At 35.5% G+C, this 12153-nt stretch overlaps 1 protein-coding gene across 1 annotated transcript; it reads right to left on the bottom strand.

Moving 5' to 3' along the window:
• Positions 1–4473: 4473 nt before the first annotated feature.
• Positions 4474–10506, bottom strand: LOC109221859 (the record flags this gene model as incomplete). Its single annotated transcript, XM_019386292.1, has 9 exons — positions 4474–4727; positions 5810–5884; positions 6116–6190; positions 6300–6365; positions 6906–6962; positions 7617–7768; positions 7858–8125; positions 8481–8705; positions 10417–10506. Coding segments are annotated over 8 exons (954 nt in total), but the record flags the coding sequence as incomplete, so codon positions are not given.
• Between the last annotated feature and the right edge of the window lie 1647 nt (positions 10507–12153).

Raw genomic sequence — 12153 nt, 5'->3', positions numbered from 1 at the left:
TTGTGAACGTTTTTTCAAGCATATCATAATCAGTGATAGTGTCTCCATTGAGTTTCAATTTAGAAGTAATTCTGAACATCGCAGAATTATATTCAGAAACAGACTTAAAGTCTTGGAGCCTCAGATGAGCCCAATCATATCGTGCTTGTGGAAGAGTGACCAACTTTAAGTTGTCATATCTTTCTTTTAAGCCATTCCACAAAATAAGTGGATCTTTGACTGTGAGATATTCAATTTTGAACCCTTCATCAAGGTGATGGCGCAAGAAAATCAAGGCCTTAGCACAGTCTTGGGTGGATGCTTTATTTCTGTCTTTAATGGCGTCTCCAAGACCCATTGCATCTAAATGGATTTCAGCATCCAACACCCATGTCATATAGTTCTTGCCCGAAATTTCAAGGGCAACGAACTTTCTTTTCATAATGTCAGTCATAATTAAAAAGAGGAGAAAAATTACCTTAATCTTCTCAAAGAGCTTCTTGAGGCGGTAGAGTCTCGTGCTGATAACGTGTTATAAAATAATAAAAGAATAAGAACAATATTGCAGAGAAAAGTAGAGAGAGAATTCTTATTGATTTGGGATGAATTACAATGGAATAGAACCCTCTATTTATAGGGAGAGGTTGACTTGGCCACCAAGTAATAAACCCTAGAATCTCTTTAAATATGGACATTTACCATAAATAGAATTCTATTTATAACAAGTTATTTGTGATTTGTACTATATATTATCAGGGGGTCACATTTTGCATTTGGGTGAGAGGGGTTAGCTTTCTAACTGGCAGAGCCGTTGCATTAAATGGTTCCGGCAGTGGCATCTAAATTTTTTATTATATTTTATTTAATATTTTTTACCATATTTAGAATAGTTGCAAAACTCCAACAGTACTAACTCGGCATATATCTTTACTTCTCGGGTTCTTTATAGTTCCAATTTTTTTCCCCACAATAAATGCAAATTGCTTCTAGTATTACCTTAAGTCCAAAGATTCTAAAGTTTCAATAAAATATTTGCAATGGAAAAAGTTGGCGTCTGAGTACTTGCGTGCAGAGGCGGAACTATAATTTAAAGTTTATAATTCAAAGTTTATAGGTTCTGTTTTCGTCACAGAACCCATAGTTTGTCTTAGTTATTGGGTTCACAATTAAATATTTATTCATATTTTATGAATTTTTCACAGAAACACAAAGTTTAAGCAAAAACTACTGGTTCGTTCGAGCGCTCACCCTCCGCTCCTGCTTGCGTGTACTCGCCGTAATGGAGAAGGAAGACGATAGTTATGACAAAGGACAGAATGGAGAAAGGCAAATTAAGTAATGGGAACTTATATGTATAACTAGGCAACTGACAAATGCGGCTAACTTAACTTAGCAATATTTACTACACTGTGCAGTAATTATTACATGTAATTAATTACTTCCTTTATTCCTGTCACTCTTTCCTTATATACTAGTGTTAAAATCCGCGCGATGTGCGGATAATTTAAAAATATTATTTATTTTTGAGCGTTATTTACTTATCTTCAATTTTTTTTAATTAGTTCATAGTATAAATATCCTAACATTAACTTTATCCCCTTTTTTTGTATGTCCATCTCTACTGCAATATTTGTTTAGTTTTCTCATTTTATATTTTACTTAACATTTGAATAATATAATATTTATTTTAATTATAATTTTGAATCATCAAAAGTATAATAAGCCTTTAACTTTTATACTATATATATATATATATATAGTTATATAGTTATGAAATTATGAGTTTTATTTATTAATTAAAATTTTCTATATGAGAAATTTAATTAATATATTTAATTTTACTCCATGACTTGGAACTTTTTTAGGAATATTCCTTTATGACTTTTTATTTATTATGATTTCTGTTATGTCTATATCACCATATATGTATAATTTTCTCTATTATAATTTTAGTTATGCCTTATATTTTTTTATACTATCAATGAAATATTTATATATTATTTTTTCTTTTGTTCCTTGATTATCTAATTATATTATCCATTACTTAGTATTATTAAATTGTCATATAATTTTTTAATAACTTACCATTTTAATATAATACAATGAATGTAGTTTTCTATTACTCCTAAAATTTAACTTGACTTTATCTTGTATGACTATTTCTCAAAATTAATTCATTGTTTAAATTTATTTATTATTTTTATTTTATCTTTTAGCAATTCAACGTATAAATTTTCTCACATTATATCCATCCCCCTCTTTCTAATATTTAATCTAATTAAGTGGTAGTTTCATCATCTTATTTTTGGCTCCGGCCAGAAAAAATAGTGTATTATCCTTGAGCATATGTTTGAAGAATCAAAGGAATAAGCAGAGATCATCTCTCTTTGATAGTATTGATCTTGTTGCAATTTTAATTGTATGATGCTGTCCTTTCTTAACTCTGCAGTATAAAATAGAAAAGATTTAGAAGAAAACTTAAATGTTAATTTTATCAAGTAAAGCATCTGAATAAATTATGAAAACTTTGCATAGTGCAAGCAATTAACTTGTATATTTTTAGAAATCAAAAAAGTTAACCTCTAGCGTAAAAATATTTTGAAAAGCCCCAAGCATTCTTGTACAGTAACTCTTATGTACAACTACCTCTGCGATTTCCTTGAATACTTTCATAATTTTCTCAACCTATACAAAAATCTCATTTAGATGTTATTTTCTACTAAAATCATTCTAAAATTAAATGTGGTATGTGTACTCCCTCTCATAATAATTTATTGTCTGACTTTCATCTTTCACAATTATATTTACTTTTCCTACTTGAACTAATTTTCTCTGCACCTAAATACTACTTGAAAAGAATAATACTATCCAATACTTTATATGATAGTAAATACAGATTGACTACCTCATTAAATTAAACAGCAAAGGTCGTGAATCAGTCTCCTCCAGTTTTGTCTGGGTATAACATTGTTAGTATCTTGAGTTGCTTTGCCACTTGATTTCCACAACCTGATTATCGGAAAATTATCATGAAGCAGAATATGCATTTATGTTGTAAGTACATAACATGCTTCTCACTGCATAAACTCCAAAAAATGAATCGAGCAGCATGATATAAATACATTCTCATCTGCAGTAATATCTCCAATTAAAATGGATTATCTGTCTTTTCGCGATCTGGAACCATCCATATTCCATAATCACACGACACGAACCTTTAAATTCCATAGCATCTTTGTATCGGATATATCATTGATGATGTCAGTTTTCGTATACATTTCTTTGAAGGAAGCAATGGCTTCAACCTAGTTTTTTTCTTCTATATTATGTATATTTTAAAGGTTGAAGTTATAATGTATTATAGGGTTATATTCCAAAAATATTGTAGTATTCTTGGTAGTATTTATATAGTAGCGGACTTTTTATTAGGGTCTAGAGTCTATCATTAAGGGTGTCTTCAATCATTAATGACCTTTCCTTTGACAGAAAACTTTTGAATAAATTCAAATATTGATTGTTTTTTATTTTGGAATGACTCTTGGTCACATTATTCTTTTCCAAATATGCCTCGTGATTATTGCATGATTATTCACTTTCCAACTATATTTCTTGATCATCCCTGTTGTGCATCCTTGATTTTCACACTTTGTAGGAAATTATGCATATTCTTTGTCATATAATTTTATTCCTTATATGGTAATATTTGAACTGCAAATATTTTAAGTAACACGTTGTAATATATATTTTTAATTTCAATATTAAATTTAAAAAGTTAAAAAAATAATTGTGTCTACGGTACTAAGACTATAAATCAAGATATTGCTTATATTCACAAAGCTCCAAAACTCATGATTATTCTAATACTAAATTTAAGTTCTCCCTCTCCCTTTTTAGCGCGTCTCATCCCTAGATTTATCTTTGATATCTTACCATGATTAATTATCTGGAAAATCGTATTGGACATTATTAAAAGAATGTCAATTAATAATTTTTTTAAAAAAATTAGTAGAAATAGAATCTAACAAATAGATTCTCTAATAGTGCCAAGTGGCTTGTCTAAGATTTATTTAGATTGAGTATAAGATTTATTAAACTACTTACATTAATTATGTTTCCATTTATAATTCAATTTTTTAATGTTGTCTTAAAATTACCAAGTGGCTTCTTTTTGGCTTGCCACTTGGCTTAACCACATGCTTCACTACTCTCCTTTTAATATAATATAGATAATAGGTGCAAGCGCCGAAATTATGTACGACAATGTAAATATAAATGACATTTATATGGTGCAGTTTCAATATAGGGAGGAGGTTGTCACCATTAAAAACTGGAGGGCTAGCTGTGACACCTAACAATCGTCAGGCAAACCCTTAACCCCAACATGACAAGAGAAAAAAAACCTAAAACACATAATGGACTATTAGGTGACTCTCTACCATCAATACATACAAGTGATGCACATGCATGGCAGTCTCTCGTACCATCATACCACAGTTATACATAAAAACATAAAACAACAACACAATTAACCCCAAGTGTCAACTATACATACAAAAGTCTCCCGGAGACAATACATTGTACAACAACCCATATGGTACATGGAGCCAACTCTAAAGTTCTGCTACAAGCGTTTTAGACTTTACAACCATATAAATACACAAAATTAAAGCTAGCCACCATGGTATGGCCGCTGGAGCTCACTACCTTGGTGGGAAAGCACTTAGCTTAATCTGCGCCGTCCTCAGACCCTGTACAATGGTAAGAGGAAAGGAAGGAGTTCACCAATTCAGTAAGAAATAATTGGTCCCTACAACGTTTAGGACAAACTAATACATTATAAGGACATATATATGAGTCGCTTCAACAGGCAAACCTGTGAGTCAAACATAATCGTGAAACATTTATATGACCATATACATATCTTAAATCCAACTATATGAATCCTTTGTATCCATCGTATCTTAAGGCTCGTTGGTTCCAATACTAAATTATTATCTATCTTTTTAAGGTATACGTAAATAGGAACTTCTACGGATGTTTTCTGAAACTCATGACACTCTAACCAATATTTTTAACAATCAAATCATTACCATAAATTGTTCCGTACTTGCATCTTACCCAAGTTTGCTAATGGAATAATTATAAGCTAAAGCTACAAATTAAAAGACAAGTCATGCAACTATACATATAACATCACCAAGAAAAAGAAGAAGTCATGTATAGTGATTAGGCCTAGAATAAAACAATCCCTTCAAGGAAAGGTCTCTTCAAATTTAGATATATAGTTCATTAATTAAAGGGTCGTTGGGCTAGATAACACACTAGATATACTCTTAGAGGAGAACTTTCATGAGTTTCGAAGACCAGCAAGGATGATTTCTGTGATGCCAAATAATGAAGCGATACTACAGTAACACGTCAACTCCATAGATCGGTTGAAATCTTCAATCTCTTAGCAGGACCATGAATATCCTTCTAATAATGCAGTGGTTTGTCTGGAGTAAAATTATATATATATATATATATATATATATATGCCTTCCTTTAATCCAGTTGCCACACATAAATAAGTAGGCTCCCTATCTGGCTTACAGAAATATGCACGATGATGTTACTATAACACTTTAGACTATAGCACCTTAGACTCCTAACATACCTAAGACTTTACTAATAAACAATGCTATATTGCATTTGGTGAATGCACCATAGAGAAGATAACATAGTAGAGATAGATTATATTCCGATTAAGGTTGCTAAATGTAACGTAAAAAGTCTTGCCATTGTGAGGGAAAAAAATTAAAAAGATTAGACATAATAGTTAGATAAGTACCTTATCCATCAAGAATATGGTTGGCAGCTCTCTTGCTCTTTGCTCGGGATTCCCCTAGAAACCTTGCTCAAGACACTAGAAGCAGGAGGAAAAAACCTTTTTTTTGTTAACATATATTTTCCTACCAGCTAGCCCGTGTAAGAGTAAAATACGCAATGATTTTGACTAACATTGTATATCTATCTGTTTTTAGCTTCTTAAACTTCAGACAAATCAATACAAACTTCTCCAGATGATATCAGCAGTAACCCGGTGAGTATCCAACCTAATAATACATTGGAAAAGAATAATACAACAGGAAATAACCTCAAGAAGATAATTATGCAGCCAATCCAATGTCTGTGGAAATGTTGCAGCTGATACGTCAACAACAGTCAAACCCTATTCAAAAAGAATAGTACAGCTCCTCATCTTAAAAAGTCTGAATAAAAATTCGATCTTCTTTATCGAATAAACTATCTAATGGAAACAAAGAAAACAAGCATCATACCTGTGATGTAAAGGAACACAAATAATCTTGAATAGTCATCAAGTTAGTTATTACTTTGTCTTTATCCTGAAAAGAATTTTCAAAAGTGAATTAACAGCTAAAGAACAAGCTAGAAACACAAGGGAAAATATTCACAAGCATACAAATACACGATGTCCCGTGTGTGTGCATATTTTCATTATAAATTTAATTATAAATAGAGAACAATCATTCTCCACCTTTCCTGTTCTTTCTGTTTTTATTTTTGTTTTAGTCCTTTTTTTTTTGTGTTCGGTAAGAAGGATCTATAACTTTTAAATGAAATTCGAGGAGACATGCATGTCCAGTAAGCACATATGTTAAGATCAATCTAAAAGATCAAATGCTCATTCGCTGAAAAAGAAAGAGTAGACATAAATAAAGTTGAACAGAGATATATAAGCTCTCTTAATCTACTACAAGGATATATATATATGTATATATATATGTTGTTGTGTGTGTGCGCGCGCGCCCAGATCAGGCACCAAATTATATCGAAATGCACTTAGTTAGATATAATAAATATGCAGATGCATATGTACCACCAGAAGGCAATGATATATATGGGAGCTTAAAAGCATTTGAAACCTGGGCAGGATGCTTCTCCCTGAAAGTACGAGTAGCTACCCACTCCTCCAGAAATGCCTGGTTATTGGTTAAAAGTAAAGCTTCCTCAATAAGTTAATTAGCAAAATATATAGAATATTGAGGAGCAGTCCTATTCCTTTGTGTCACACATGTCGATATAAGATAATAATATAAAGAGCTTAATTACTTGCATATTAAATTAGTAACGAGAAAGAGAATATGGTACTTGTAAGAATTGAGAAGTGCAATGACAAAGAGCATTCTGGTCAGGGAAGTCAGTATGTGAAGGAACACCAAATCCTGTTCTCCTCGCACCATCCTATTACTGCCTTTCCAACAATTCTCAGGTTCTTACCCAGTAGAAGCTGTGGTTTGGTTGTTACTCAATTGGAAGTTTGTGAGCTCGTATGTGAAGTTGGCATGATGTGTGACAAAGAAATTTATCTATAGTGGATAAGACAGGTAGCTACTCCAGAAAGGAAGTAAGGAGAGCACGAGGAATATGAGTGAGGAAGCACATGGAAAAATGGAAAGCGCCGTTGGAAATGATTGAAATAGGAGGCGAAAGAGGTAAGACAACAACTACGATCATATTCAAGTAAGTATGAGAAGATTGGGAATCAAACATAAACTCAGTAGTTAATCTCTCTAATTCACTTGGTCATAATTGTATATCTTGAAGATTAACAACACTAAAAGAATCTGGACCACCTTATGGTCAAAGTCAGCCATCCTTAGAACTATAGGAACAAATATTGGTTGACCACCGGAAGTTTGTTTTCCACGAGCAGGAGTTTTATCTACCCCTGAATGTTTAACTGCTTCACCAGCATCATCAGAAAGTCGGTGAGGAAGCTTCGATTCTGCCAAGAATTTAAAGGACAAATTAGGAAGAACTTGAGTAGAGGAATTTTTTTAAAAATGAAAGTGGCAAAGTTGCAGCAAGAGGTACCTGTGTCTTGACAAGTTTTATTCACAATATCCATGGATTTCAGGGAATCTGTCAGATTGTTTAACTCAGAAGATGCTCCTGTTCCTGAACTAACATTCTCAGGATAGTGATCTTGACTACCAAGGTCAGTACTGGGATTGATTTCCCTTTGTATTTCCTTGTGGTCTTCTACCTTCGAAAAGTTCAGTTCTTCATGGTCTACAGGAGGCGGTGATAGTAATTTATGCTCTTCTTCGATCAGGTATATTCTAGGATCTAAATGTATTCCCTGCCATTGTTAAACCATGCAAGCTAAGTGGGATCACTGAATGTTCAATCATCTCCGGAAAATTGAAGGTAGAAGCAAAAGGAAACTTCATTGTTACTATCAATTGTTGAATAAGGAAACTTCATATTTGCTATCAATTGTTATACGAAGCTTCCATCAACAACTCGCATTACTTTGCATCTAACTCTCATTGTGATGCCTTTCTATAACATGTGAGACTTATTATGGTTTTATCCACTGTCATTCTGCCGAGAGAGAATAATAACTAAAAAGACTTTACTTCTAATGATCTTAGTTTCAAACTTTCATGTCTATGCAGATTGAAGAATTTGCATCGTTAAAGAACAAGGGTCACCGAACACGTTTTCTGGAGCTTTATAAAGCTAGTAACTTCCTGCTTAGTTCCAGCGGCGTTGGCACTGAATAGCTTCAGGTTGGAAGGTATACGAATTAAAGATATGCAGCGCGCTGTAGGAGCTTCTTTAGTAAGTAAATTATAAGAACTTGGACATTTTAATCTCAAGGACTCGCTGTCTGCCACTCGCAATCCATCTTTCCCAATCAAAGAGTTCAAAAAGATCTTGAAAAGAAAAAAGAAAGAGAAAACAGAAAGGGCACTTCAAGAAACAACTAAGCATTACAAGTAAGCTGTCAGAGCAGACACATTATGATACATGAATTTGACTATAATCACGCCTTAAATAATCACCTTCTTGTGTAGTTTTTAATGCTAAAAGTGATGACAAAATGCTCTTATTAGTGATTTTCATGATTTGTAGGTGATATATGTATAAAGAAGGCTAAGGAGCAGTTTTGGAGTCAAAAGTGATGAAAAAGAGGCCAACTGTGAAATTTCCCAAGTGACGCGTGCAAAAAACAGGCCGAAGATTCAGAGAACTGGGCCCACCGCGGTTCCACCGCGACCGCGGCAGAACCGCGGTGGGAAGCAGCTGCTGAAGATTGGAGATTCCGCAAGGGTGTTTGGCCGCGGTTCTACCGCGACCGCGGCAGAACCGCGGCAGGCCCAGTAAACTTCAGGGACCAAAGTGTCAATTACGGGATTTTTAGACCTAAACCCTATTTAAAACATTAGACTTCGCCCAAGAGAGGCATGTATTGATTTTTTAGGTTTCTTAGCAAGGAAAACCATTGTGAGAAAATACTCTAAACATCTTTCTTCTTTTCTTTTGATTTTATGATGAATTCAAGCTTAGTTTATTCTCCCATAGCCATGAGTAGCTAAATTCCTTGTCTAAGGCTTTGATGGAACCTATTGGGTGATGAACTTCTTGTTTATGTGAATACAAATTGCGAGTTTAATCTTTATTTGTTCAACTTCGTGTTCGTTGTAGTTAATTGACAGGATCCTCGATTAGCTGTGCCTATTTAGTGTGCATAACTTGGAAAAGAGTGCATATTTAGGGTATTGTTGAACAACACCACTCCTAGATTATTAGAGGAATCTATAATTGTGGGTTTAAAGGCGGGATTAGGAATAACGAAGCCTTGGGTGCAATCTAAAGTGAATTGTGCTAAATAAAGTAAGCTAGTGTATCTCGGGAGAGTGCAATAGTAGATTACGGTAATTACTCGGGAGAGATTTGCGGTAAGATTAGCGTTCATGATTGATAGAGAGGTATGGGTAAATTTGTATGAGCATAAACAGAAGGAATTCCATCAATAGGGGAAATCATTGCCTTAGCTTTTTCTCATAATTGTTTACAACCCTTTTAATTTAGTTACAGCCATTTAGTTACTTGCAAACTAGTTATTAAAGAACACTCAACTGAGATTTGAATATTTGGGAAGCTGGTTCTGAAGACTTAGTGGGTCTGAAGATAGCGGTTGATAGGTTAACTCTCTGTGGATTCGACCCTGGGCGTAATACTCGGGTTATATTTGCAACGTCCGCAGAGTCTTTTTTATAAGGCATAGTTGGAAGTAATCAAATTTTGGCGCCGTTGCCTGGGGGAGTTAACGGAATTATTCAATGTGCCATTGAAGAAATACAAAGATTCTTAATTGTAGTCAGTTTTCTCTCTTACCAACTTTTTCAATTGAAAATTTTGACGGTTGTTGATCTGAGGACACAGGTGCCTATGCCTAGAAATTTCACGAGACTCGAGAACTACTTGAAGGAACTCTCAGACCCGAGAAAGGCCATTCCGGGCATTGAATCGTGCAACAAACAAAAGACTTCAGCAATCACAAAACAAACACACTAACTCGAAATTGACACGGCGCGACATAAACGACCCACGGGACGTCAGGAATGAGCAATTGGCACCTGCCTGTGCAGAGGGTGGCACTTTATGACTGGGCACAACCCACAGCTGACAATCTGGCCACTTGCCATATATTTTGCTGCCATGTGATACAAGCTGAATCGTTCAGATTACAAAATTAACATGCTACAACTTGTTGCAGAACAAGGGACTTATTTTCTGGGACACAAACAGAAGACCCTAGCAACATTAAAGAACTTCCTGTCTATTGGCAAAACTCAAAGGCAACGAACGTGACTCCGGAGCAAATCAGATTATTATTGTCCATTCTCGGTGACGAGGAGCTGCTCAGGTTGGGCTAACTCGCCTTCCCATAAAAACTCTATAGCAATTGGGATTGAGTTTGGTCAAGCAATTTCACAACAAGTTCCATCTCCCAACAAGACCGGCTCAACAAAATTAATGAGAGTGTGAGCTTCAAAACAAAAACCAATGGAGCACACTACACGAAGACATGGGGCAGATTTAAAGGAATGTTGGTTATGTGACCCCACAATGGTGTCCAGAGCAGATGTTGGGACAACGGTTTAATGGACTGTCAGACAGCTGTGAAAGAATATAGTTTGATGCCTCGGCTGGTGGGCAATTCTTTGAGCAAGACTTGGAGGAGAAAGGTCAGAATTTGCTCGACAGATGGCGCAGAATTCGGGTTGGACATCTAGGAATGCACCCATCACTCCAGTGGTTGCACTCAGTGCCTCTTGATCCTTTAATACAATGGCTGAAAACTTGGTGCGACTCTTTTGACGCAATGAGCATCCTCACCAAAAAGTGGAGGAATCAGGGCAGAAGCAACGAAAGCAGATTCTCATGAAATAGTGAGACACTACACAATGGGGGCTTGTGGCACATCTTGCAATTAGCCAAGCCAATTAGCTAATCCATTCCAAAATATTAGAGGCCATTATCATATCACCGCACCTCGAAGATATGACTATGTGGCTAACTATGGGGGTCAGAGGCAAGGTAATCAGAACTGGGGTCAGCAGACTCAGCAGCAGTACAGGCCACCGCAGCCACAGTATAACGCCGGAAACATAGGAGGCATGAGACCCCCCAACAATATGGCACCGTATCCTAGACCACAAGGGTACAACAATCAGCAGTAAGGGTACCACCCACCTCAGCAACAGCAGGGTGGAAGACAGGAAGACGGGTTTGTAAGGCTTGAAGCAATGATGCAGCAGGTTATTGGGTCCAATGCTAAAATAAATGAAAGGGTGGATGCACATGATGCAGCTATCAAGAATATTGAGGTACAAGTGGGCCAGATTTCAATGTCACTTAACAATCGTCCTCAAGGGACATTACCTGCAGATACCCAAATCAATCCAAAAGATCAAGGCCCAAAGCAGCTGATGGCGGTGAGTCTACGAAATGGTAGGGATCTAGATGTTGAGCAAGAGAGAGCTCGAGAAAACATACAGGCTGAGACACTAATTCCAGTACCCATTGAGCTGGATGACTCTACGGGATTGACAAAGGTAACAGTTCAGCCTGCTCCTGAAGAAACGAATATGCAGCACGAGACTGAGACAGTAGTTGAGCCAGTAATTGAGACAGTAGCGGAGCCAATAGTTGAGACAGTAGCTGAGAAGGGGAAATCCCAAGTAATTGGGAAGAAAAGACCTCCTGCACCATTTCCGCAAAGATTGGCCAAGCATCAAAAGGAAGAGCAGTATAAAAAGTTCCTAGAGATGCTCAAACAAATCCAGATAAACATTCCATTGATTGAAGCGCTAA

This window comes from Nicotiana attenuata, unplaced genomic scaffold, assembly GCF_001879085.1.
Source record: "Nicotiana attenuata strain UT unplaced genomic scaffold, NIATTr2, whole genome shotgun sequence".
Classification (NCBI taxonomy): Eukaryota; Viridiplantae; Streptophyta; class Magnoliopsida; order Solanales; family Solanaceae; genus Nicotiana; species Nicotiana attenuata.
The sequence above is the reverse complement of the archived record's forward strand: the minus strand, read 5'-3'. Positions and strand labels throughout refer to the sequence as shown.